Source organism: Notothenia rossii (genome assembly GCF_949606895.1).
Source record: "Notothenia rossii genome assembly, chromosome: 3".
Taxonomy (NCBI): Eukaryota; Metazoa; Chordata; class Actinopteri; order Perciformes; family Nototheniidae; genus Notothenia; species Notothenia rossii.
The window spans coordinates 63,680,628-63,708,340 of record NC_136901.1 but is presented as its reverse complement, the minus strand read 5'-3'; the positions used below and the strand labels follow the sequence as shown (position 1 = coordinate 63,708,340).

Sequence of the window (27,713 nt, the reverse complement as noted above, 5' to 3'; positions counted from 1 at the left end):
GGAACTACCTGGATTTCTGCATAAATTGGTCATAAAATGTGTTCTGATCTTCATCTAAGTCACAATAATAGACAAACACAGTCTGCTTAAGCTAAAACCACACAAACAATTATATGTTTTTATGTTTTTATTGAACACACCAAGTAAACATTCACAGTGCAGGGTGGAAAAAGTATGTGAGCCCTTGGATTTAATAACTGGTTGACCCTCCTTTGGCAGCAATAACCTCAACCAAACGTTTCCTATAGTTGCATATCAGACCTGCACAACGGTCAAAAGGAATTTGACCATTCACTAAAATAATATCCAGGGGATGCATGCAGAGCTGTCATTGGCTGAGATAAGTCCGGCCTTGGAGGATGCATCAGTGTATCCTCGGTTATAGTTCCTCCAGAGAGCCTCCTCGACGCTCGATCCTCGATGTGCATTTAGAGAAATTAGATGTCCTTCAACATGGCGCGCTGAAATTCCCAAAAAGGGAACAAAAAATTGTTTCCAGCCTCTCATTCATGGAGATGTCCTTCTTTTCTTTGTTTAATATGATAATAATCTCAATATCTTTAAAAGATGTACATCTTTCACTATTTTCTGACTTTCTAATCTCTGTTACTAATGAGCTTAACAAGTAATTGTTAACTAGAGAACAGTGTTCTTCAGAGATACAGCTGCTTATTTTACTCCATTTCATTTCATTTGTTTTGTTTTTTTAATTCTATTTGAATTATATATTCCTTCTCTCTTTTTAAATTGACAATCATGTTTGTTGATCTGTAAAGCCCTTTGAGACAAATGCATTTTGTCATAATGGGCTTTATAAATAAAGTTTGAATTTTTATTTTGCTCTGAGTTATTCATTTTGGAAGCGTTCAAACATGTTCCTGGTAAATAAACCTCATCTAAATATTGACCAAAATAATCATTGTTATAATTGTTGCCATCATCAAACAAGCCTTATGATAGGTCTTCCGCTAAGCGAATGCCATGAACTAGGGTGCTTGATGTAAATCCATATATAGAGCACCGATCTAATCGGTTTATCACAATAATTGAAACAGCAGGTGTTGTCTGTGAACCTAATAATATCATGATAAACTGGCACCACACTACAACAAAGACCTTTATAAAACACACGGGAGGAGCACATGTAAATACACACCCTGGGTGTAAATCCAGGAACCATCTGTCACTTGGCAGCCAGACATAGTGAGTGAGTGAGTGAGTGAGTGAGTGAGTGAGTGAGCGTGCGTGCGTGTGTGTGTGTGCATGTGTGTTTGTGTGTGTACATTGACCAGGACATTGAACTGTTGTAATCCACTATGAGAGGGATGACTGACACAAACAGAGCTCAATCCGTCAGCAGTTTTCCCAAAAAAGAGAAGTTAAAGGTCACATGTCATGGCCATTTCCACTGATCATAATTCCATTGTTGAGGTATACTAAAATAGAAAAATACTGTGCAATTTTCCAAACTCACATTGGTTTCGCATTCAGCATCTCTGTAAAGTATGTGTATTCAGCAGTATTCACTTTCTCCACTAAACGGCTCGCTGCAGCTCCTTCCTCCCTCCCTCCCCTCCCTCCCCCCCCCCCCTCCGTCCGTGATTTCATTGTTTAGCGATACACAGCCAAACTCAACCTGAACACACACAAAGTCACAGCCGAAATAAAAACAATAAGTGTGGCTTGATATTGAGTAAGAAAAAGGTTTATAGGTTGATAAACGCTGTGAGAATGGGTCTGCAGAGAGAATTTCGCATGATCCCAACTGTCTGTTATCAGCCTGCAGCCAGGGAGGAGAGATCAGCAGAGTTGCCTGAACTGAGTGTGTGTGTGTGGATTTGTCAATTTGGACCAATCAGCGGGGGCTTAACGTAACGGCTCCACGGACGTAACGTAACGGCTCCATGGATTGGCCCATTTAGTTCCGGGTACGTGCTTTCGTAAGCACGTACCCGGAATAATCAAATGGATGATGACGTCATGATGACGTTTCACCAACGAGGCGTTTTGGGGAGGTATTTTCTGTTTTAGAGTTTTACTCGCTACAGGGTGTACTTTGAGGGTTTTGACTCTGCACACCGTTTACATGCAGAAAAACCTTCATAACACACAAGGGGACGGGTAATAACCGGAAAAGCATGACATGTGACCTTTAAGAGTCTCCAACAGTTTCACAAACTTTTCATGAAAGTCAACTAAGACACTTTGAAAGCAAGACTGGTTTTTGAAGAAAATAGTCAAACCAAAACTCCATTTGATTTTCTATTTTGGTTAGAATATCTGGATTTTATCTTTGTTTGTATTTGTATTAATCTTGTGTTATCTCATAGATGTTTATTTATTTAACTTCTGCCTTTTTTAATTAATTTAAGTGCTGCACTCACAGATCAATTCATGTATTTCATGTGCTTTTTGTTAATTGACAGATTAATAGATATATTTTGTATCGGTGTTTTGTAGGGGAAAATAGGAAACAGTTGGCCGAAAACCGAATGCCGAAAGGCCGAAAATGATTAATAGAAATATATATATATATATATAATGTATACATTTTTTACCAATGTTGTTCAGCTACCTGATTATGGAAAAAGACATGATTATGGCTAAACTTAACTTAATTAGTAATCACTATTATGGGTCCATAAAACATTTATTCAGCACTTTTGAATGCATACAGTACATTAATTTCAAGTCAAGTGCATTTTCTCTGTAGGATAACTACAACAAAGTGCATTCAGAACAAAGCCAAGGTGCATAAACATCTAGGCCAGTAGGCCTTCAACAAAATAGTGTAAATAAAGACTGTAACAGCCAGGCCTTCAACAACAACAAATGCACCTATAAGTGCATGCATACAAATGTGCAAACTGGATAAATCCACATGAATGTAACTATTTACAAATGAAATTAAAATTCAATTTCAAGAATCTGTAAATAAGGCTGTCTGTCCTCATAAGCAAAGTAGTAAACATTGTATAAAGATACATAAAGTGAAAACTGGATACAAAATCCACAACCAATTACAAATTAAATTACATTTCAAGAATCTGCAAATAAGGTGGTCCAGGGTATATGCAGAAATCCTGAGGTCAAATTTAATACCTTTTAAGACCTTTTTTAAGACCCTTTCCATACATTTTAAGACCTCATCGCAACTTTGAGTTCTAACCGGTTACGCTGGCGACACACTTTACCTCACATTGACTATATTGATTGTAAGATAGCACAACTAAACAGAGTGCAGACAGACTACTGAAGCCTCCTCTCCACATGAACTTCAACCTCTGTGAAGGTCAGGTCTAATGCAGTATGCTGCTTTTTTGCTTCTGTAGACTCTGTGCTCTTTCATTCCAGTAAAACTCCTCAGAAACCATTAGAAACCAGTATTTGACCAATAAACAAAACAATTGACAAAACTTTGAACTATGAAATATATTAAACTTTGGTGAGCTTCAGCGGGGTAATGCCATATAGGAGCTCCCTCACAAATACCCAGGGGTTAAATTGGGCTGGGGCTGTCCGGGGCTAAGCCCTGGCACATAGGACGATGCTCTGACGTCATCACCCTCACACATTTGTCATATGTTTACAAAAAACGATATATGTTAAGACTTTTCTCGTTCTTAATATAGACTATATTAGGGTCGATATGTGTTGACTTTACTTTAAAATAGCAGATCTCTGTGACCGGATATAGTTTGGCTTAGACCCCGGCCCCACGAGGACGCATACGGTAAAACGCATACGGTAAAACGCATACGCAAACGCAAAAAAGTCTTCCGTTCACACACATTCGATTCATTAATGTGTCCGTTCACACGCGACCGCTGGAAATGCTGGAAACACTGTAGTACATATGCCAGGCCTGTAAGTGGCGCCACTGCCGCCACAAAATACACCAAAAGCAGCGAAGAAGACCCCGGAGCATGGTTGCCATGGTTGCCCTTCTGTTTATTCTCCGCGGTGGACGGCGTGTTCTCCTGCTGTATATCTCTCAGGTAGTCCACCACCAGCGGATGAAAAACACCCACCTCTCCGCCTCTTCCAAGGGACGAGGGAACCGTGCGGCAGAGTTTCCGTTAAAAAAAAATTCCGCCGATCAACATGTCCGTTAAAGTTTAAATATTCCGTACAAAATTAGAAAAGTGCTGATCAGAGGTCTTCTTTGTTAATTATTGAGCTTTAAAACAAATTGGTAACGACTCTGTTCTCTGTATAATAATATTTAATAAAACGGTGCCTGCCTCTCTTTTCCTCCCCCTCTTCTGACAGCCCACCAGCAGCAGGAGACGTGGGGAGAGGGAGGCGGGCTATTTCATCGTTATCAGAAAATGATCATATTGGGCAGTGGTCACCAACCTTTTTAAGCCCAAGATCACCGACCTCGGCCTAGGAGGTGAAAGGCGAGATCTACCTATTGCAGAATTGAGTGGAAAAGACGGCCCAGACAATGCTTCCAATTTGAGGCCTTTTATATAGGCTAATTGCATCTGAATTACTGTTACAATGAAGGCTCCATAATCAGCTCACGGCATAGGCAGGGGTAAAGTGCTATTGGGGGGCGGACCTCACCTCCTCAAGGGGGGTCCGGGGGGATGCTCCTCCGGGAAGATTTTTTTTTAAATATTGAAGTTGAAAGCATCAATCTGGTGCACTTTGAGAGCAACATGAAGAGATCTATGGATACCTCTCTCAGCACCCATATGAAACAGAACTGTAAACAGATATTCTTTTTCTTTATGGAAATTTTACAAATCACATTAAACTGTATTCTTGTTTTACTGCCATATAGTAGGCTATTTCATACCTGTTTTTCATTTATTCTCTTATTGTTTATATAACTATAATGATCATATGAAGGTGTGCCGCGGAAATAATCTTTTGAATAATTTGTGACAAAACTGTTCTAAACACTCAAGAGTCCTTTAGCTCACCTGAGCCCCTCAGTCTGACAGGAGACGATTCTCCTCCAGCTTGTTGTGGAAACAGCTCCTTATGTCCGTGAGTGCAGCTAGCTAACCAGATGCTAACATCACGGTCCCCGCTAGCACCGGTCCCTCTCTCTCCCTCACTCCCTCTCTATCACACTAAATGCGCTATCGCCACACACACACACACACACAGCTTGAATGACACAAGCACACGTGTATTTCCATGCAACTCTCGGATTGGTCTGGTGTGTTGCCTCTGTTGCGTTCACTGAACACGGGAAATTACAGTCCTGCCGTCGTCTCTTGTGTCATGATGAGGTTCACGTAGCAAGGTTAATGTATTATATTATTAAGGTGTCTCAAATATACGTCAATCAAATGGCACCTGCTAACGGGGTGGTGGATGATAGGTTTACATCTAAAAACGTATTTTTCAAACATTATTATTTAAATTGTATTTTTCTTTCTTTTGTTACTTTTTTTTTTACGGTCCGCGATCTACCCGCTACGCACTCGCAATCGACTGGTTGGCGACCACTGATATAGGGCTTACACACGGAGCCGTTGGACCCCCAGAGCGTTGCTTATGTCGGTCTACCCACCTTGGGACCCCCATCCCCCACAGAGCGGAGCAAGGCAACGAAACTTAAAATAAGAAGCAGCATTTTACGGCGCGCTATGCATGGGGCCGCCTTGAGGGGGTTTCCCGACATGTCGTTTCAGTAAATTAAAGGGTGTTTCATGTTGTCGTTGCTGTGGGACTGCTTAATACCTTGGAAAATGCCGTTTAATAGCCTTAATTTTCGCTAAATTGATTTATCAACTTTTAATACTTTTTAAGACCCCGCGGACACCCTGTGGTCTGTCCTCATGAGCAATGTAAACAACATTGTATCATTTAGATACCGAAAGTACAATATATTGAACACTGTGCTGCTGTCATTTCCCCCTAATGATAACCTGAGATGGTGAATTATAACTCACAATGAAAATTGTTCAGGAAAGTGGGTATAGAGTAGACATGTAGAACTAGATAAGCTTATGAAAAGCCAGCCTCGTCTACTTATTAAGGAAAAGTGGGAGGTTCTTTTTAATGAACAGTAGCTTCTCTGCTTTATCAGCCATAAGTCTGCTCCTCTTCTCATCAAGCACATGAGAGGCAGCGCTGAACATTCTCTCGCTGTCAGTGCTTGTGATTTGATCTTACTCCGCATATTTGTCCGGGTGTTTTGATTTCAAGTGGTGGAGTAATCCCGAAGTGGTGAAAGTCTTTGCAGTTACACCCCTTCGAGAAATGTCAGCTGAACACGTTTTACAAATCGCAATCCGCGCCTCTTTCTCTGATATTTTTAAATATCTCCAAGCGGCAGACATGTTGGCTGTGAGCCAGCCGCGAGCATGGTCGTGCACCGTGCTTGTCGCCGCGTTTTGATTACGTCATCACAACAACACGTTAGCTTACCAACTTAATATATATATAAAATATATAGGATATATAATATATAATATATATATTTAATTTTGTCAATAAAAGAATGTTGTAAAAAATTCCCTTTAATCGTTTTTATTATTCAAAAAGCATACTATTGTGTTTGAGAAGTTTACTAAAGCTGCACAAATGTTTATTTAATACTAGTAGTTGTGTAAATGCAGATGTCAACAACTTTAGCCCATTTAGCATATTCTCCTAATTTCCTGCAGCCCCACAAATGTTTGTATTTCTTTAATTCTATCAAAATGATAGAAAGGAACAACAGTGTAATAGACAGCATAGAGTGGGTTTCGAAAGACCTAAATTCAAACATTAAACCTTGTACACAAGAAGACATAAACAATTTTTTTTTTTTTAAAGTGTGAGCAGTACATGTCATTTTACTTATAGTTTGATTTCTCAAGTGATCTCAAGTCGTCAGGAGTGGAGTGCACCAGCTGGGCGTAAGACTGGGCGTAACTCTACATCCGAGGTAGAACCAAAGGTTAAGAACAAACTAAAGTTATGCCTAGTGCACCACTTTACAGTAAGCCCTGTATACGTTGCGCCTGGGTGTAACTTTTACGCCTAGTATGGAGCAGGCGTAAATCGGAAAGACAGACTAGTATCCATAGTAATGTAAAACAGGCAAGAAGGAAAATAACGATGGCAGTGCGTCTTGTTTACAGGTTTAACAACGAAAGGGCATTAAGACGAGAGAGTCGTCCGTGATCGAACAAACCCACTGAACAACTATTCGGACAGTGAGCTGATAGAAAGGTTTTGTTTTGGCAGACAAGCCCTTTTAGAATTAATCGAGGAGATCTCCCCTCAACTCCAGCATGGATCAGACAGAAACGCTGCACTCTCCCCAACCTTTCAGGTGCTGATTACGTGTGTTGTTTGGCAACAATTACTGTTTCACGTGTATTGACGTGGACGCGCATCTTAAGACTAGGCGCAGCTACGACCGTGACTAGTCAGGCTTGGAGCACTCGGTGTGAATTCAAATCACTAAGTCGGACGTAGCTAAGCCGGACGTTAGAGTTAAGACCTACTTTTTTACGCCCAGCTGGTGCACTTCACTCCTGATGCTGGACTCAGTTTAGAAAAAAATAAACAGGAAAAAAACTGCACTTTAAAATATAACTTATATCATTCTTTTACTTTTTTTATTGGTGCATCTTTGTTCAGGTCAATTCAGTTAAAGGAGAATGTTGCAAATTATTTCCTTTTTTTTGGAAAGATGTGCAGTAGATGTTTTTATGTTTCCATATTTCAATTGTTTATTTTGTGTCCACAGAATACTTTAATACAATGATTTAAAACCTGTAGCCCCGGTAAAAATCTCATGACAAATGTTCAACTGCATTTGCATTAACATGGGCATAAAACGCATAAGAAAAATATCTTTAAAGTGATGAATTACCTTCCTTCAGGGCTTTGTCCACATTGTGTGACACCACCACTCTCCTGCTTTGGCTGGACTCCTGAACCGGCACCAAAAAACGGGCCTGAAATACAACAAGATCACATCAATTATCATATCACAGAAGTTGACTAAAGCAGGGACAAAAAGGAAATATTGGGCAAAGGAGAAAGAGAAGATGGACAGCTGTATGTGTCTAATAGAGTGGTGCAGGAATGAAACCTTAAACCAGGAAATTAGTTAGCATTTTAGTAAGTAAGTAACACTTTATTTATATAGCACCCTTATCAACACGAATGTACAAAGTGCTTTACATACAGTACACAATACAACTAAAATGTAGAATAAAAGGCATAAAACACAGCAAGTAAAGGATAGGATAACATGTTTTTAGCACTTGCAGTTCCCTTGTTTAGAAGTCAACGTTTCTTTTAAGGTGTTTTTGGTAAGATGCCTGAAATAAGATCTTTGGTTAACAGAATCTAAGAGATTTTAACGTTTTGTTCTACGATATAAAATACGTCAGTATGTAACCTCTTCGTGAATGTCAGATTATATGTGTCATAGAAACAACAGTTGCTAACAAGTGGCTAAGAACATTAGCCGCATTTAGCTTAGCGGTGGTGAAGTGAAGCCATGTAGTTCTTTTTTAGCCTAACGTTAGCATTTTTATTTACTTTTACAAAATCACAAAGTGGATTCAAATGTGGACATTATCCTGCAGAACAAAATGTGTCTTTGAGCCTATTTTCTGCAATATTCCAAGATCCAACGGAAAAATACCATTGCTTTTTGTCAAGGAAGTCCTTGCGATGCTAACCGTTTTAGCTTACAAAAATACTTCCATCACTGCAGGAATCTAAAAGCCTTAAAATTCTCAAAAAAAAGAAGGTAGGCAGCCAAAATGTATCACAGTGTATACTAAGGCTGCTCGATTATGGCAAAAATCATAATCTCGATTATTTGGGTCAATAATTGGGTCACGATTATCCATTTACTTTGAAAACATCCAGTTATTGAAAAAATACATTTGAAAAGTATGTTTTAACAGTTGATTAACCTGAACTTTAAGTATAATTCAACTGAAAAACCAAAACTTATTTAATTTTAAAATGTAATTAAATAAAAAAATATTGTTTTATTTCGATTATGTTGTTTACATAATTGTTGCAAGCCAAAACCATAATCGCGATTAAAATACGATTAATTGAGCAGCCCTTGTGTATACAACATGTGGACCAGGTGAATGCTTGTGACAATACTCCTCCGCTGTCAACATCAATAACTAATCGAAACTGAAAGGCAGCAGCTGGGTTGTGGCTGCCCATTAAGGCGAGCCACCAACCAGCAGGCAGCAAGGACACAACAGCAGAATAAAAATCAGCATGCATCTGTGTGTGTGTGTGTGTGTGCGCGTGCATGTTTGTGTGTGTTAAAGTGTGTCTAAATCCAGAAGCATGCATGAATCCATCCCATTTATTATAGAAGAACACAGTGAGGATCCAAAGGGAAGAGAGAAGATGAGAGGGGGAAAGATGGGAGGAGGAGGAGGAGGAGGGGTGTAATCGAGCAGGGAAAGGATGAATCTTTGAGAGCAAAAATGAAAGCAAAATATCAACCTGTGTCTGTAACTGAAGTAAAGGTTAGATGCAGAAGTCTGGCGAGCCCTTGGAACATTATAATTAGCAGCAATTTTGTTTTCACTAATGGAAATGTCATTTCAACACATCAAAAGGTCATTTTGACATGTGGGAATGTTAACGAAAGATGGCTGTAAAACCATTTTGACATGACAAAATGTGTTTGACATTATGAATTAACACTACAAATAGTCATAGTTAGACCTTTTTCATTTGTTAGAAGAATGATTACATATATGTACAATATAATAAATGAGGAAAGAGGGTTGTGACCAGTGAAGGATGTGATTTTACAATTCCGATATCAACAATTACATTTTGTATACGTAGTCAAAATGATCTACTAATATTGGATATGTACTTATGTACTGTAATTGTCATTAGTATAGATTACATCTTCAGTATTTGCAATTGTATTTTAGATATGTTAAATGCAATTAAAGATCAAAATGTTATTTTAACATGTCGGTATGTTAATTAAAGATAGCTGGAAAACTATTTTTACAGGTTACAAATATTTTCCCATTTAGAATGACATAACTAATGAAAAGTGATTTACTGGTATCTTTAATTCACTTAAAGATATTAGGATCTTTCTTTTTTATTGGTAAGAATAACAAATGAAGGATATCTACAATTGAATTTCAACATGTTGAAAAAGGGTTGTGACTAGAGGAAATTAGATTTTAGTTTCAGACTAACAATTGCCTTTTGAACATTAAGTTAACCAAGTTAGCTTCATTTCAGATGATGTAAATGTACGTAATTGAAGATATCCACAATTCCTTATTATGATATCTGATATAACAAAATTAATTAAAGATATCTCAAACATAGTTGCTACTATTACAAAAGGATTTCTCCACTAGTTACAATTTTGTTTAAAAAATGTGAAATACTAGATCTCTGTAATTGTATTTGACTAGTAATATTTTTAATGTGGCGACCTATTTGACCTTTATAATTAGCAGCAATTGTGTTTCCCCTGTGGAAATGACATTTTTAATGTCAACAGGTTACTTTGCCCTGTCGGGATGTTTTTAAATAAAGATACTTTGTTGATATGACAAGGATTGTGTCCTTTCCCATTTCATATAAACATGTGAATTTCTGATACATAATTAGAATATTAATGATAACTACAAGGGCTGTTATAAAATGTAAAGTTATCAAAGGAAATGAAGATATCCAAGTCATAATTTGTATTAGTGAGATATTAAGTTAAAATTGTAATTTAATTATCTGAAATGCATTTCTTGATATCTGTTATTACATTCAATCTAGTACAATTTTGAGGCTAAGATGTCAATACTTTTTTTTTTTTACCAGTCTTAATTTAATGTTATATATCTGCAATTCTATGTATGATAACTGCCAGAAAGAACAATAATAACATGTCACAATTGAAGTAGAGATGGCTTTATTTGCATTTGAATAGTCAATGATAAAAGTTGAATGGTTGTAATTAAAGTTGTAAATTAAATGAAATCTTGTATGACTTCGAATAACACTCTAAATCGATGGTTTAAAAGCATTACATCAAAATTGCAATTACTGCTTTGGAGATTGACAGTTTTCCATCCATCAATAGATTCCAGCATTTGGTTATAATTAATAATGCTGATATCTGTTTACAGTCCACATTTGATTAACTATTACAATAAGCAGTATTTAATTCTAACTCATATTTGTTTGTATTCTGTTTTATCTTATTGTATACAAAGTACACTTATTCGAGCATTGTGTCATTTGCACTATGTTGTGTCTTTTTGTGTGTGTTTAAAGTATATTGTATGTTTTAGTGTCAGACGAGGCTTGTGGCTATTGTGCATATGCCAATAAAGCCTATGAATCTTTGACTCTAATGATATAAGACTGAGCCTAATAGAGAAAGAGTGCATTATCAACAGTTTAATGAATGGGTGTAGACTGCCAGGCTCTTACCATCAGCTTGTCGAAGAACTCCAGCCGTGCAGCAGACTGCCTCCTGCTCCTGTTGAAGCAGCTGACTTTGAGAGGACTCTTCCTGACCAGCAGAACAAAACTCCCAGCCAGGAAGCACAGCAGGGCGAAGGACACATAGATGAACAACTTGAGGAAGAAGGAGGTGAGAGAAAGGCCTCCCCATGCCAGTTGAAACACTACCGCCGCCACCACGCCCAGGCAGAATGCCGGGACGAACCGGAAAGAGGAGCCGAGAGAAGAAGAGGTGAGGGCGGCCGACATGGGCCCCTCTTCCCCTTCTCCTCCTCCGGTGCTGTTACTCCCTCCAGCCAGTGGTGTAATGGTAGTTAAGGGGGTGGGCATGCTGCAACCCCACCATCCATATATGTGTCACTGCTAGCGAGGCTGAAAAGTTGGAGTCTATACGCGAAGTCAGAGAGGTAGGTATACAGTCAAGATCTCGCTCGACTACAACACTGTGTCCAAGACGAGGCATCCCTGCTTTGACATCTCCTCTCCGACCCACGCCGTTATGTTTTCCACGCTTCTAGCATCGGCACCAGCACAGGCACGGAGCCCTGTCATCCACAACACGGTACCCTTGGCAGAAGAACAGGGCACCGGGCGACGGGAGCCGGAAAAAAGCAGGCGGAGGGAGACCCGGGGTGATAGCAGCAACATCCACCGTCACCTTGGAGACAAATAGGTGCAAGGGTAGCTTAGTGACTGTAGCTAACCAACTGAGCTAGCAGTAAGCTGAACTAAGAAGGCAACATAAGTTACTGTTACATGCTTTAAAACAGAACGATATATAAAATAAAAGTAAGAAGCAGTGAATATTCTAAAACTGCTGTGCGGTTTGACTTAATATCGAACGCTAGCTACCTAGCTCGCTTGCTAAATAACCAATTGAACATCAGCTAATATTAGCGTACTTACCTACCGTCGCAAAAGGTATGCAATAACAACATTACATTCTGGTTGTCCTCTCTGTAATATGATGAATGGGAAGGTTTGCAATGGCAAAAAGCGTTACAATGACAAAATGTGCCAGGTTCAAAATTCCCAACAGATAAAAACAAGCAACTGTTATTCTCTTCGATCCCAGCTGACTGACAATGTCTCGAATGTGAAAGGGTGTCAGCCAATCAGCGCGTGTGTTAACCAAGGACGGTGCGCCTGTTTAGCAAACAGGACAGCCCGAATGGAAGGGCGGGGATCTAATTAAAGGCTTGCTGTGCAGTACTTGAAAAACAACCCACCGACTGGACAACCAGGTATCATAATGAAGCGTACAACGAGATAAAGGATCAACAAGCCTGGTAACTCGATTTTTTTCTGGCAGGCATTAGATTAAATTGCTGTCTAACATGTATAAAATAGTTTTTTTGTTTCAATGTTTCTTGAATTGTAAAATATTGTTTTTCACAGTAATGAATACGTATTATTCAGACATATTCACCTCAGGTTGTTTCACACATATTGAGCAGTAATTCTCTGGACATCAATAAAACATTACTTTTTGTACCTATCTCTATTTTGTAAAACAATGAAAAAATTAAAGATAAAAATATTGCCGAAAGGCCCTTTGAAGTGTTACCTAATTTACACAGAATTTAAAGGCCAGAAAAAGGATTCATATGAAATGTTAAAGAAACTGTTTACTGATTAACTGCCAAGAGAATACTACCGCAATACTATGCTATTGTTTTATAATCAAAGTAATGAATGGATTAAACAATAAGTCATACAATTATTATTTCAACAAATTGACATGCATGACTTTGCTTTCTACACAATTGAAAGATATCAAAAGATCATTAACATATTCTTAACCCTTTTTTTTGGACACGAATTGTCATTGAATCAGCCCAACAAATTGTTTATGGTAAAATTAGGCTTTTATTTTCATTAAGAAGATTTTGTTCTCCCCAAATCCTAAATAATTTGAGCATTTTATCCAGTCTCCATTTCAGCTTTCCTAAATGGTAACACATGATATGTAATACATAACGTACACAAAACATTATGATTAATAGTGAGTAATAGTTATTCTTGACATTGTTATATTAACCTTATGTCAATTCTTCAAGTTGCTCATGCAAGCATTTGCGATAATTCACTGTACAAAACAATGTGTTTTTTGGTTTTATTATGTGAAATATGGTAAAAATGCAAATGGCATGGATATAGCTGGATGTATGTTCACAATCAACATGTTTGATAACAAGCACAATGTATACTGCAATTCTAAAAGATAGCTTTACCTGTAACATCGTGAAAAATAACAATACGTTATGTCTACCGTTCTTTTCTTTCATTCATATAATAGCATTCTTTTTATTCAACTGTTTGTGTGAACAACTTATGTATCATAACATTTGGGCCAGTTCCCAGTACTGGGCTCTGCTGCTCCTATTATCATATATTGCTGTATAAAGAGAACACTTAAGTTCTTGTTACAGCCTTTTTCAATGACATGATAATGGCTGCTTTCACTTGCCTTCAGACAATCATTCTGCCTCAATTTCACTTTTATCCTGCAAAACAGACAGCTGTGTGTGCAAGTTACTTCCCCCTTACAACATTCATGTCTCTAAAACAGGCACACGGTTTCACAAGTCATCTTACAAGTGTGTCGTCATATGGGCAACTATTTTCTATAAAGATGTTAGAATATTGTTAGCACAATGTTTCATTTAAACCATTTCAGACATATGTGTAATTGAATCTGTGGTTCATCTTGGCTACATTTACTATTTTAATAATAATAATGCATTTTATTTATATAGCGCTTTTCACGACTCAAAGACGCTTAAATTATTTTAGTTACAGCTACTCTACTCCATCCAGATAAACCAGGAAGCATATTTTTTAAAGGTGTCAGTGGGATTGTTAAGTGCTTAGTGTGCGAACAAGTCCAAACGGATTTGAGAGGTTTGCTTAGCTCCAAAAATAATCAAGCCATGTAGACATGCATATATCTCCACATGTCTTATTTAGGAAGTTGGTCTGGGATGTACAGCATTGGGGTCGTCAATGGGATCCATTTTGAAGTCCATGGGTCTCAGTTTCATGGAGCTTGTTTTCAGGGAGTACCACCATCCTCTCCAAGTGTACCAAACTACACCGTTGTCTGTCAAAGCACTGTAGTGCCCGTTGGGGTAGTACATTCCATTAAGATGGGCTGAGTGACACCTAGGGATTGATAAATGCAGAGGAAATATATATTTTTTGTTTATTGAATGACTGTTATGGTGTTTTAACATCAAGCCTAAAGTCATTACGTGCCAATGCAGTCAATGCAATTATATTAATTTGTGTAAATTGAAAAATTTGCATTTTCACACTCTGACACAAACTAAGTACATTTGCAATTCTTTGTGTCGCACACACAGTACGCCTATGACCGTTGAGATCTTTCTGATTTCCCGGACGTTGTTGAATCAGAAATGGAGTAATACATGATGCCTCATATTGTACAGACGGTACAAAAAAGGACCTTCTTTGAAGAAAAGTAACCGAGCAAGTTGGACTAGATGTTAAGTTTGGAATTTTTTTGTAACTTGATTCCAGCTATCTGTTGTACTTCGAAACAGGTTACCAATAGCATAAGCCCAACATCTAGATTTCAAAGATTAGATGTCTGGCTTGGTAGCAATTTAGATTCAACAGCCTATGTTTCCATGTGTTTCCATGGTTGATAATGGGCTGAAATCCACCGCACAGAAATATGTACTATGGCTGTATATATGTATGCTTCTTAATAAAGACATTTAAAACAGATAATGGCGCGAAATCCCATAAAGAAGCATTGGTATTTACACAGAAGTATTTCCTTCTTCCTTTCTGGTGTGTCTTACACGTTAATTCATAAACTAAAATTGAAACCTGCGATAGCAATATGAGGCATACAAACATTTGCTTTGTTTGCTTCATATGTATATCATATAGTTAATCCCGTACTTGTTGAACCACCAGCCTCCATTGTCTTCCTGTGCGCAGTTTCCTTTGTAGTTATCGTTGTCCTGGTCGTGGGTGCTGAATTTGATACCCTGGTGACTGGCCCACTCTGACGCACCTACCTGATAACTTCCAGATAAAGCATCTCCAGCTGTACCTACATAGGACCCAAAGGCAAGTCGATAGTGATCCTGCAGAAAGACACAGATATGAAGATAGCTGGACCACTCGCGAATAAAAAAAAAAGATTGACATTTTAGGAAAGAACACTTTAGACTCACGTTAGCTTACATCACAAACGCAATATACTTCGATTATGTTTGTAACTTAAGTTCCGAAACAAGCGTACATCCAAACAATTCACTTTGTCCAAAACCTAACAAAAAAATATTGTTTGTTTTAAAACTGCAACCGTTTCACATTGTGCGGGTAGGTGCAGTTGAAACCAACTAAAGCATTATAATGGGACCGATTACAACCTATTATGGCCATTTATGGGCTGATGAAAGTCAAAATGAGTAAGAAACTTAAGGAATTGCAATGTGGGCAATTCCTTTAAGCCTGTACGTAAGGGAGAAACAGGGAAACTGTTGTATTTAGCTACATGAAAACAATGTGATTAGATGCATCAAGTAGAAACTATACATGAGATGTAAACTTTCCTGAGCAGTATCAACTATTTGCAGATTTTTTGCACAAAAAATATAAATATTCTAACATAATTCTTTCTCTCTAAGTTTAGTGTTCAATCAACACCTTTTCATTGGCCACTTGGAAGTTCTTGTACTCTGCATAGCGCTGGTTACCATCAAAGTCTCCCAGGTTAATCCTCAGTGAATAATTTCCTGTAACAGAAAAACGATTATAAAAAAAAAACATATTGCATCTGCACAACACTAATGATTATTTTCATGGTTTTTGCCTTCAATCTTCAAACATCTTAATGATTTTAAGAAGTTTAATTTACCTTGTGTGGTAATGTAATGCAGGTTATCATTTCCAAGCCAGAACTCTGCATCCTTGTCTCCAAAACCATCCTTATACTCTGCCCACGATCTGATAGACAGATATATCGACATATAGATACATAGATAGATATACTTTCCTGTGATTTCATTAATGTAGAATGTAGACTAACAGGTTTCAGACACACCTGTTAAAACTCTCCGTTCCATTGATCCGTCGCTGAATGACGGTCCAACCTCCTCCATCACTCATATCACAGTAGACTCTGAAAGGGAAAGGGCTGCCACGGGGTTTGATGGAGTAGAAACCACTGGATTCGCAGCCAGAACTAAAGAGCTGGGAGCAGTCTGACACGCACACAGAAAAACAGAAATATGCACTCAGTTTTTGTTACATCAAGTGAATTCTGTTTCTGCAATGTGAGATCTGAAACCAGATAATTGAATCCATCAAATTATGATTTCCAGTCCTGATGCTGTGGCCCTGACCTGTGTACTCGGTGTCCAGGCTTTGGTCCGGTCTGGCTTTGTCCTCTTTGCCAGGCTGGTTCGGCAGTTGCAGTCGGTGTAGGAGGTTTTCCTGTTTCTGAAGTTGGCCCTTCAGAAGCTTCTCTTGTTCCCGCAGACGAGCCACCTCCTCGCGGCAACTGTCTGACGCCTACACACACATTTGTATCGCTTCATTTGTGAAGGTCTTCAATATTCATTGCTTAACTCTTAGATAAAATACTCAGAAGTCAAAGAGTGAAACATAACTTTTTCTACTTTCTGCTTGTCTAAATCAAGTAACCATTATTTGATCTGTAAAATACTGTTGTTGTTTTTTTGTTGAAAGTTGGATATCTTCACTTGTTAAAAATCGAATTTGGATATACAGCAAGTCAGCTGTTGTAAGCTATCAATCAGCATATAATAAAAACTGTACGTATATATATATATATATATATATATATATATATATATATATATAACCCTCAGAGCAACAAGCATTTCATGTAAATAACACTAAAGTGAACCCCAGCACTCTTACCCAAACGAATAAGTTCTAACCCTAGAACATAAACTCTCAAAAATGTTGGTACATTTTGGGAAATATTATTATTTCTTGAAACGATTGACGTCACACTTAAATCTTGCCAGTAAAAAAAAAGTTACAGTGGCAGTTAGTTAGCTTAGTTAGCCAAACAGCTATCCTTTCATTAATGTAAGTTATTTAAGTCTGTACGAAAACCAAAGGGTTAACATTATGCGTCAGAGTCTTTGTTGGTAGCAGTGACTTCCAGTGATGACAAAATAACTTGTTTATTTGTGAGTTTAAGAGCTGCTTGGCTGGCAGATTTTAGACCTTTTCCCATATGCACTACAAACCTGAAATTATGAAGATATTACACAGAGACGATGTTTGTTAAAACGCAAATGTCCGAATCATTTGGACCGGACATCAAACAGACCTTTTTTTAATACCATCTTTATAGTATAAATACTGTGTGATGTCCGTTTGAGCCCATTAAATGGAGAAAATGTTGGTGATGACATTTCTACCATGGCAGTCACGAAGAAGAAATAGAAGAAAACAAACATCTGAGCGTGAAAAAGAAGGGTCATAAATATGAAGATGGCAACGAATATATCTAACCGGAGAGTTGGCAAGATTCCGTAACTTTGGTATGTAAGACCAGAAGTCGCAGTCTTTAGAGAAATTAAAGTACTAGGGACTAGGGACTAGGATGCTTACGACCAAAGGATGCTTCCTGTACACCAGGGGTGGCCAACCAGTCAGAGGTTAAGAGCCACATTTGTTCAATGTTACTGCAAAGAGCCACATCAAACACACAGTTACTGATACTGCTTGTTTCAGTTTTTTGTTTTCTGGAGACATGATTTCAACCACGTCACTTTTGCATTTTTGTGGCATTGGATATATTTTTTAAATCCTCTGGAGCAGAGAGAGGAGCTGTGGATTGTTGTTATTGATTAATGCATCAGTGTTTCTTAGGGTCAAAAACACTAAACTCACAACTTAAAATGAAAGCGTTTAGTTTATTTAATAAAAGAGCACATGTTCAATGTGAAAAGTGACAGTAGTTATAGATTATTTACAATTTGGTGCTATATACTGTATATATTTAAAGGAGGAGGGCATGGGGATCCGTTGGCGGGGCGCAGCGCCCCTCCAAGACAATGGTAGGGGAAACACTGGATAGTGTTCAATCAACGATGGTGATTGGTTCACTGCATCGCAGGTATTATTGTGATTGGCTCTTGGGCCACATCAAAATTAGACGCGCTGTCATCCTCTCACACTAACACCTGACACCACACATACACACGTAGGGAGAGCCGTAAATAAAATGAATACATTTCTTACAGACAGGCCTCGTGGTGTCCGTAGGCTTGCCCTCACTGTCAGAGATATAGCTAAAATACATCAAAATTTCGCTTCTGGCGTCTTTTTTGTCAACAAGCCGAGGCGCAGCGGCAGTTGCACTCCCACTTGCAGCCGCGCTTCTTGTTTTCTCACATGCTCTGGAAGCTAGCGCGTGCACGAGAGAGGGGAGGCACTTGAGCGTGCTTGAGAGGGGAGGGACTGCAGGCACGGCTGCAGTGCAGGGAGTGGAAGCAGAGCGCTGAACACAAACACGTAACGGCGCTTTCTCACCGGAGTACTTCCCCCCGTCATTCTTAAAGTACCGATACTAATGAAACGGAGGAATCGTAACGTTTTTAACGGCAGGGAATCGCGGTACCTTTCAAGTATCGGTACACCGTGCAACACTTGTCTCTCCCCCACAATCACACATATCCAACTCGATATGAACTGAAGAGCCGCATGAAACTAGGCAAAGAGCCGCCCCTGCTGTACACTTTATCCGTACTCCTATTCTAAACCAAAGACTGTGTTTCCAGGAAAGCAGAAGGCTTGTGCTACATACAATTTAATGTTGTGTACTATGTTGGGGAATAATTTGCTTAGGTATTCAACCTTTGAAACAGTTCATCTTTTTCTCCTTTCACTGTCTTTTCCCATTGCATAGGTCCACGGCCTTGGGTATTGCTACTATCTCTCTTAAGGAGGGGCAGCTTGGGCGCATTGTTGTTGCCAGCTTATGACCGAGCACAAGCTGATATGAGATAGTTTATTGTTCAGGGACATCAAGAGGCCCTTCTTTTCTGGAACGTAGGTTCCCTGGCGCACATTATTTTCTATAGACGACAGCTCTAGTAGATTCAGGGCCCATATTTGTTTAGTCTCGCTGATAAAGAATGTTGATTATTACACTCCGAACTAGTTAAAACCTTGAACTACAGAAGAATTCTTCAGAATGGATTTGGCATCTCAACCTGTGTCAACTCGTGGCTCATGACAGGTCTGTTGAATTCTCCGGCCGAAACTCCAAATAAACTGTCAGTGTTTGCCATCAAAGCTCCAGCTCTCCTCGTGTCTCTCTGAATCCTGTTTCCAAATGCTTCAGAAGTTTCCCTCACAAACTACATGTGTGAAAGCGAAACTCCAGACAATGTGCAGACCTGAATGACGAATTTACTTTAGTTAACTTTGGTCCACAGCAGGCTAGCTGTTTCCTGCTCTTTCCACTCTTCAATCTAAGCTAAGCTAAGCAGCTTCTGGTTCTAGCGTCATTTGAGCTGTATTATTTTGTTCTCTAACTCCCTGAAAACAAGCAAAAACATAAATTTGCAAAATGTTTAAGCTACTCCTACAAACCATCAAGTTTTTCACAGGTTCAGAATAACAAGGACGCCCTGACAAAGATATCAAATCTACCATTGTCAGGATATGGTTAACAATCTCTAATGGGAAAAAACAGGACGTGCATTTAAATAGAAATTGAGCTTGTAGTGTGAAAAGTAAAACCATTCTATTTATCACTTTTATTGGAATAAGTCCTTCAACTTTCAAAAGCCTACACACAAATAAAGTAAATTCATGTGTCTCTAAAACATCTCTTTCGAAATGTACTCAAAGTGATGATTAGACCATTCTGTACAGAATGTTTTTGAACAATAACACAGATTTTTTTTAAAAACACCTATACACATAACCATAGAAAAACTGATGTAACGTGCAGAGTACTTACAGATAGAGTTTGAGAGCAAGCTGCAATGACTATCAATCCTGTGAGAAGCAACAAGCCTGCCATCCTTGTTTTGAGTGCAAAATACAAAAAAATCAAATGTCAATATGGTACAGGAGTCAGGACTTCTAACTCAGTTGAATCCAGAGAATTGTTCGTTTTTCAAATGCTCACAGACCTAGTCGAACAGACCTGGTGGAACCCTGTGTCCAAGGGGAAAGAAAAACAGATGAAATACCTGATTCTCTACAGTCATAAACTATACAAAATATGCAGGGAGAGTCTAAAACAGATGCACAAAAAGTAGAATCAGTTGTAAGGGAACATTTATGTAATAATATAATAAAAAAGAAGAAAGGTTTGGCATCGTTATATTAACAGAATATAGAAAAACATATTCCTCTACACACATGTATTTGATCAAAGGAAACATTCTCAGCTGTTGCTTAACATCCGCAAATCTCTCTCCTTTTGTCTGTGTTCAGCCATCTGTCCTCTCTTTTCCTCATTACTCTCATCTGTTTTCCTGCGGCCAGTTCTTTCATTTCCCTGCTCCTTCATGACCACTTATCCAGCTCTGAGTGTCATTAAAAGACTTGAGTAGTCATTTTGTTGATGAGGGGCATTGTGTCATTTCAAATAAACGTCACAAGCAGCTAAATGCCAGTGAAGGTCAGCTCTGTGCAATGCAGGAAGAGGCAAAGCAGAAGGAGACATTTCATCTCAAGGGACCACAAAGGAATTTGAGTGAATAATTGTACTGTTGTCAAATAACTAGAAATGAAGAAGAGTTATGTGTCTTGTCAAAGAAAAGAAGACAATGTTTTTGTAGCCAGATATGGTCTGACTGTTTCCAGTTTTTGTATTATGATAAGCTAAGCAGACCCTGGCTTGATAGTTACAGCACATTCACCTGAGCAGTAATCTAACCCAGCTAGCAGGGAACGTTCTCACAACTGTGGCTAACGTTACCTACAGGTTCTAATAATGTTTTAAAGAAAACGTGTTTTTTTTTAGCTCCAGTTCATGCAAAGACAGAGCTGGAGTGAGGCAAAATGAGGCATGGCTAAAATGCATGAACTGTTTGGTATTTTGAAAAATAAAACTTATAAATATACCTTATATTGGTATGGTCTTACAATATATTATTCAAATATAGCATGATAGGTCCCCTTTAATGTAATATGTAGGGCCGGGACTTTCACTTTTTTCAATTTTGTTTTAAAAAACGGACGGATGGAAGCGTCGATAAGAGCACGGTTGTATGCAAATTATGCAAAAAGGAATTCACATATTACCGCATCACATCAAGCCTCAAGTATCACCTCAATGCAAAACATATAGCAGCTAGCGTGGAAGCTAGCGTGGACGTTAGCCCGACTCCGAGTACAAGGACCCACACCATAGTTGCCCTCAGAAATTGGGAGCATTTCAGTTCATGTTGGGGGGGGGGTGCTAGGGGATCGCCGGAGCTGTTAGATTAACATTAACATGCTTATTGTAGTTGTAAGTGCACTGCCTTGCGGCCTGTAGCACCGTCCTTGATGGAGCATATGTGTGGACTGGACCTGCATCTTACAGGAAAGGAGTGAGCAGAGAGTAGAGTAGTTGTCGATTCTCGTTCTGTTTTCTGTGAATATCTGCCTCACCCTCTCAGACTTTGAGTTGCGCGCGCTACTAAAGAGACGTGTTACCATGGAAACCAAACAATGGTGTAGCTGTATTAAAGTCCGAGTGGAAACAGTCGTGTGTAAATCTGATTTTGTCAGAAATCGGGAGAAATACGGGAGAAATATGACCCCGGGAGGAAACCGGGAGAGGGCAATGAAATCGGGAGTCTCCCGCAAAAATCGGGAGGGTTGACAAGTATGACCCACACCCAACCCACACTCAACCAGATGACTGGTTTCAGGGCCAGGATAACTAAGTCCACGTCTGAAAAAATAACCATCTCACTGGATTGCACTCGACTGTAGACCACTTGGAGTGGTAGAAGATAAGGGGCTGCAAAAGGTACTACAGATTGCATCGTCTGACACAACATATGAGCTGCCATGCAGAAAGACAGTGACAAAAAGAATCCAGCAGCTTTATGACAATGAAAAGGAAGATAAAGAGAATTTATTGGAGAAAGCCGAATGTGTTGCCCTGACTGGGGATCATTGGACCTCGGTAAGCAATTCAAATTACCTCTGTGTGACGGCACACTTTATTGACATCTTCTCACTGTTCTCAGGTCAAATATTTATATGTGATTAAAAATGCGATTAATTTCGAGTAATTAATTACAAAACCTCTAATTAATTAGATTAATTTTTTTAATCGAGTCCCAGCCCTAGTAATATGTTAACAAAGGTGGAACGTTTTGCCTGCAAAATGTTGATGTTTTTTGGACGTTGTTGGGGTAACACATTACAGATGTTCTTTTATAAAACATTACCTCAATGTTACATGATAACAAAAGAAGAACATTTTCAAAGCAACATTCTGTCAAGGAGTGAACTCCGAGGAATGAACTCAATTGCACGACTCAAACTCAGACTCGGATAATGTTTCAAAATAAAGACTTAACTTGAATTTGCATCGTAATGAAAACAAGGAAAACAAAAACACTCTTTCGAGGAAAATTAGAACAGTGATCAATAACATAGATCCGTGAGAAGTCCGTGAGGTAAGCAGGAACGTAGGTCATAGAGCGACAACGAACTGACAATGAACAGGAGGGAGCTAACACAATATATACACAGGTAAAGGGGACACAGGTGGAAACAATCAGGGCGGGGAAAATAATCAATGACGCAGGAGACAGAAGGGGGCGGGGAGCGTGGAGGCCTGAAATGAGAGGGAGAATTAATTAAGGGAATAAACATAAAGCACAGGACAAAGGGACATGACAAAACTAACATAAAGAATAAACTTTCACTATAAGTTTCTTAGACATGACACATTCAGAAAATGTTTTCAGGAGATGATTGAGGCCTGAGATGACAGAACATTTTTTATAAGTTTTCAGGAGGTTATCCTTTTTTTAATAAAACGTTCCTGTGATGCAAAATATTAACACAGTCATCGTCAACGTCAGATTTATTTGTAGAGCGCAAACAGACCAGGTTTCTGCCAAAGTGCTTTACAACAAACAGAATTGAGCAGAAGTTGTCATAAAACACAAGTTGTTGCATTTATTTGAAGAGGGTGTTTAAAAAAATCTGATGTCACCACATTTTCCTTTTGAAAAAAACAAACAAGCCCATAATTCATGATAAGCTGTAAGCAGATATTGCATGTTTGCGGTGGCATGTGTGAGTTCCTATGGGATTAGTTTTGTATCATAAAGATAAAGCAACACTTTCTCAGAATAAAGCAAAACTATGAGTTTAAAAGAACTAAAAACTGAGTCAAGCAAAATAAAATAAATTTCAAAAATAAAACTATAAGTTGCAAACAAATCATTTGTGTAATAATGTAAACTATAAGTATTTTTTCTTTGTTTTAACATATCTTTTTGTTTGCAGTTCTTGTTTCTTCTTTCTCAATGATCAGACTTTGGCGCTCGCTGCAGCTTTCTCATTTGCGTTCCTTCACTTTTTGCTTGAGATAAGAGGCTTGTTTGAGACAAGCGAGACCTGCGCAGACCTGCGCAATTTTGATCAACGTCTTGCTAGTGCGTTGCATGATGGTTAGTCATTTCGTCCGACTTGCTCTGGAGGCTCGCCTACATGAGACGTTGAAATGTCGCGGGACAAAGATGCCCGCAGCCTTGAGAGCAAGGCGCGGCGAGGCGGCGCAGTTCCTCTCCACGGGCAGCGGAAGCGAAATGCTTGATGGGAAACGACTCGCTGGCATCACGAGCTGAGCGCTCATTGGTGGTTTTCACCACATGCTGGTGATGAAACTCTCCATTTGGCTCGGCAAAAGTTTGTTGTTGTTTTGTGTCAGTTTTACGTCGCCCCCTCCATTAACATTTTTCATAATTGTTCCACAATGTTTATCATCATGAAATTAATATCTATATATGTTATACTATACTTGCAGTGCTTACCGTTTTGATACTTTATATATCTTAGCATATTCATACACACTGTTCATACTGCTCACAGGCTGCTGTGTATATTCATACCCCTCACTGTTTATTCATCATTCAATTCATTCTATATTTTATTCTGTAGATTGTGTACATTACTTTTCACTTTACTGTTTGTTGCACTCCTGGTTGGAAAACTGCATAACTGCATTTCGTTGTCTCAGTAGCTGTAATATGTGCAATAACAATAAAGTTGATCGGCTGCGATCGGCTATTCTCGTCTACTTTCTAGGCGAGCCGCAACACGTCTCAAACAAGCCTTCTGAAACAAACCTCCCAGGTGGGCGGGACTTTCAGGGGTGCGTCCCCATTGGCTACTCAGTTTTTGAGTGACAGCCCAGTCCTCCAGCGTTTGTACAGTGCAGGCAGCTGCGGTGCGTGAACAACACCTCTAGAAGAACCAGAATTTCAATTATACAAGTGAAAATATATGTAAGTATTGATCATTTGTGTTGTTTGTGCTGTACTATACGGTCTGTTTCTTGTGTTAAGTGAGAAGTAAAGCTGTGCTATGAAAGTTAGCTTTTGCTACCTTTAGATCCATAACAACGCAAGCTAAGTAGCTAAGGTTACCTACTGTAACCCCAGCTTCTATGAGTAAATGGTGCAGCCCTCTAAGGCTATAGCTATTGGGTAATCCCCCTGCGCACCCGCGCAGCACTGAAACACTTGTAGTCCACGCCCACCCGCAAGGTAGGCCCCGCCCTCGGGCCTCCTTCCGGTATAAATAGGAAGGAGACCCGGCAATCTGCTCCCATACAAAATAATTTTTCTTCAGCTATTCGTAGAGCCAGTGGGGCCCAGCGCTTAGAGGGCTGTTCCATTTACTCATTGAAGCTGGGGTTACAGTAGGTAACCTCAGTTCTATTTCGTATATGGCTTCGCCCTCTAAGGCTATCGCTATTGGGTTAAGGGCGAAGCATGATGTAGTCTGCGCCCCACTGGGTCCGCCCGGCACTAGAAGCACAGACACACCTGCTCAATAACATCCCATGCCTGTTGTGCCATGCGTAATGGCGCATCACCGTCCCTGGAACATAGCAAAACATGCCTATCTTCCCTGACGGGATGAAGGCTGGGAACAATACATACCCAGCCGCTGTGAGAAAGTGGAGACGAAGGTCCCACCTTGCCCAGCAATCATAGAAGGGGAACAGCAGCTCTCTGCGTGTCAGACAGGAGAGCGCCCAGCTGGATCCCTGACGTCACTCACTCTGACAAGACACTCCGTACCAAAAATGTGTCAGAGGAAAAAAAAAGGAAACATCCCTCTCATAAGAGGGGAAAAGGGCCGCTCTCCGCGTGCCGAGAGGCAGGAGAGAGGCGCACAGCTGGATCCCTGACGTCACTCGCTCTGACAAGACACTCCGTACAGGGTGTGTCAGAGAGGAATGGGAGACATCCCTTAAATACAATTGAATAAATGAACAGGGGGAAGACCAAGATGCAGCAGTGCAAATGTCTTCCACTGACATTCCTCCGTGCAAAGCCGTGGAGGAGGACATTCCTCTGGTGGAGTGCGCATTGATGTTATCCGGGGGCTCCACCCCATGAGGAGACATATGCCTGTGACACAGCTTCACACAGCCAGTGTGACAGCCGTTGTGCAGACAGAGGCTGCCCGATCGAGCGCTCTCTATAACGCACAAACAGGCGCTGAGAATGGCGCAAGGCAGCCGTGCGCGCCACTAGCAGGACAGCGCGCGCACAGGACAGAGGAGATGAGACGCGGCTTCTTCCTCCGACTTGTGAGGAGGGGGAAAGAAGCCATCCAAGGTGATCACTCATGACTCTAACGAGCTTGTGATGACCTTTGGCATAAAAGCCGGGTTAGGGCGTAAAACAGCTGAACTGCCATCTCCTTGGATCCGGAGGCATGACGGAGCCACAGAGAGAGCGGACAAATCACTCACCCTTTTCGCTGATAGAGCCAAAAGTAATACTACTTTGGCTGACAACAGTTTAAGGGGAACCTGGTCTAAAGGTTCAAATGGGGCTTTGCTTTAGTGCGCGTAACACCAAAGCCAAATCCCACTGAGGCGCCAGCGCGCGTGACACAGGTCTGAGTCTCCGTACTCCTCGCATAACACTGCTGCTGCGCACTGCGAGCCCCTCTGTTCAATTTGCCGGGAATATAAATTGCTCTGATGAGAGCAACGTGTGTGCGCGCCCAGAACAGCAGCCGCCTGGCTGTGTTCAGAAGCTGCGCAGATCGTACTCCTCCCTGGCGATTGAGGTAGGCTGCTTCCATAGCCGTGGCCTGTTGTCTGTGCAAATCAACACATTGATTGTACAGCAACGGGGCGACTCCCCCGTTTTTTTCCGAGATTTCGAAAAATAGCGGAGTAAAAACCGCGCAAGACACTGTTCCTGGGATGACAGGAGTGTTTCTTGTATCCCATGGAACTGCTGGGGGGGAGAGGCTTCTCTGTGATGTGCCGTAATGGTCTTCATGGTGACGAGCCACGCCATCACCGCCTCTGCCCGTGAGGCAAAAGGGCTGCGAGGGAGTTTCCACACGCTGCATTTCACTCCGTCTCTCATCATGATGCGCGTACACGCCCAGGGGATGAGAGGTGTGTGCATGCTGTCCACACGAGGCGTTATAACGGAGCTCGTGGGTTATTATGACCGTGTGTAGGAGGCATATCTGGGACAGAGGAATACCGCGAGCTCTGCAGTTTATAAACCAATAGGTTAAAACAACAGGCTTCTTCAGCGAATGAACCACCTCTGGAGTCCCCCTGTTGGAAGAGACCCAGGGGTATCATCACGTGACCAGCTGACGCCAACGCAGAGCAGCTGCGTCACGGAGAGGGCTTTGTGGGTTGTGACACGCCGGAGGAGAGCTGTCAGTTCCTCCACTCGCTGCCGCGACAGCCGCGCTCTCATGCTGGCTGAGTTTAATTCCACTCCCAGATAACGATTGTCTGAGAGGGAAGAGGACAGCTCTTCTTCCAATTTATTATGAAACCCAGGCTTTGACAGATGCGATACGAGATGTACCGTCTGTAAAGCGACTTCCTCTCTGGAGCGAGCCAGCAAATAGCAGGTCATCCAGAGAAAACCACACTCTCATCCCTCCTCTGTGTAGTGGCTCCAGCCTTCTCTACACACAAATGCGAGGAGCCAGGAAATATCCGAACAGCAGACGATTGTCTGGTCTGATATTCCCTGAAATGAGAAAACGCAGGA

At 40.3% G+C, this 27,713-nt stretch overlaps 2 protein-coding genes across 3 annotated transcripts in view; both read right to left on the bottom strand.

Annotated features, from left to right (window-relative positions):
- Positions 1–12,557, bottom strand: part of snx25 (sorting nexin 25) — a 62,569-nt gene extending 50,012 nt beyond the window's left edge. Inside the window, exons 1-3 of one of the 2 annotated variants that reach the window (XM_079670211.1) lie at positions 12,355–12,557; positions 11,416–12,106; positions 7,832–7,916 (exon numbers count right to left, since the gene is read on the bottom strand). In XM_079670211.1, the coding sequence (XP_079526337.1) occupies positions 7,832–7,916; positions 11,416–11,778 (448 nt within the window). In that variant the 5' untranslated portion in view covers positions 11,779–12,106; positions 12,355–12,557. The remainder of the gene's footprint in view (positions 1–7,831; positions 7,917–11,415; positions 12,107–12,354) is intronic. The other variant, XM_079670212.1, reaches the window with a different exon arrangement.
- Positions 12,558–13,550: 993 nt separating this feature from the next.
- Positions 13,551–20,655, bottom strand: LOC307032468 (fibrinogen-like protein 1). Its single transcript, XM_079670448.1, has 8 exons — positions 20,616–20,655; positions 20,441–20,504; positions 16,833–17,001; positions 16,532–16,691; positions 16,346–16,434; positions 16,135–16,223; positions 15,382–15,569; positions 13,551–14,613 (listed from the first exon to the last, which is right to left on the bottom strand). The coding sequence occupies exons 2-8, from the start codon at positions 20,501–20,503 to the stop codon at positions 14,415–14,417; spliced, it is 957 nt and encodes a 318-aa protein (XP_079526574.1). The 5' UTR covers position 20,504; positions 20,616–20,655; the 3' UTR covers positions 13,551–14,414.
- Positions 20,656–27,713: the final 7,058 nt, after the last annotated feature.

Bases quoted from the DNA above. Each gene is read 5' to 3' on its own strand.
- LOC307032468 (XM_079670448.1), bottom strand. From the start codon at position 20,503: ATGGCAGGCTTGTTGCTTCTCACAGGATTGATAGTCATTGCAGCTTGC. The intron at 16,435-16,531 runs GTGTGTCTGAAA...TCTGTCTATCAG, and splicing joins GGAACGGAGAGTTTTAACAG to ATCGTGGGCAGAGTATAAGG. The intron at 14,614-15,381 runs GTACGGGATTAA...ATCAATCCCTAG, and splicing joins GGAGGCTGGTGGTTCAACAA to GTGTCACTCAGCCCATCTTA.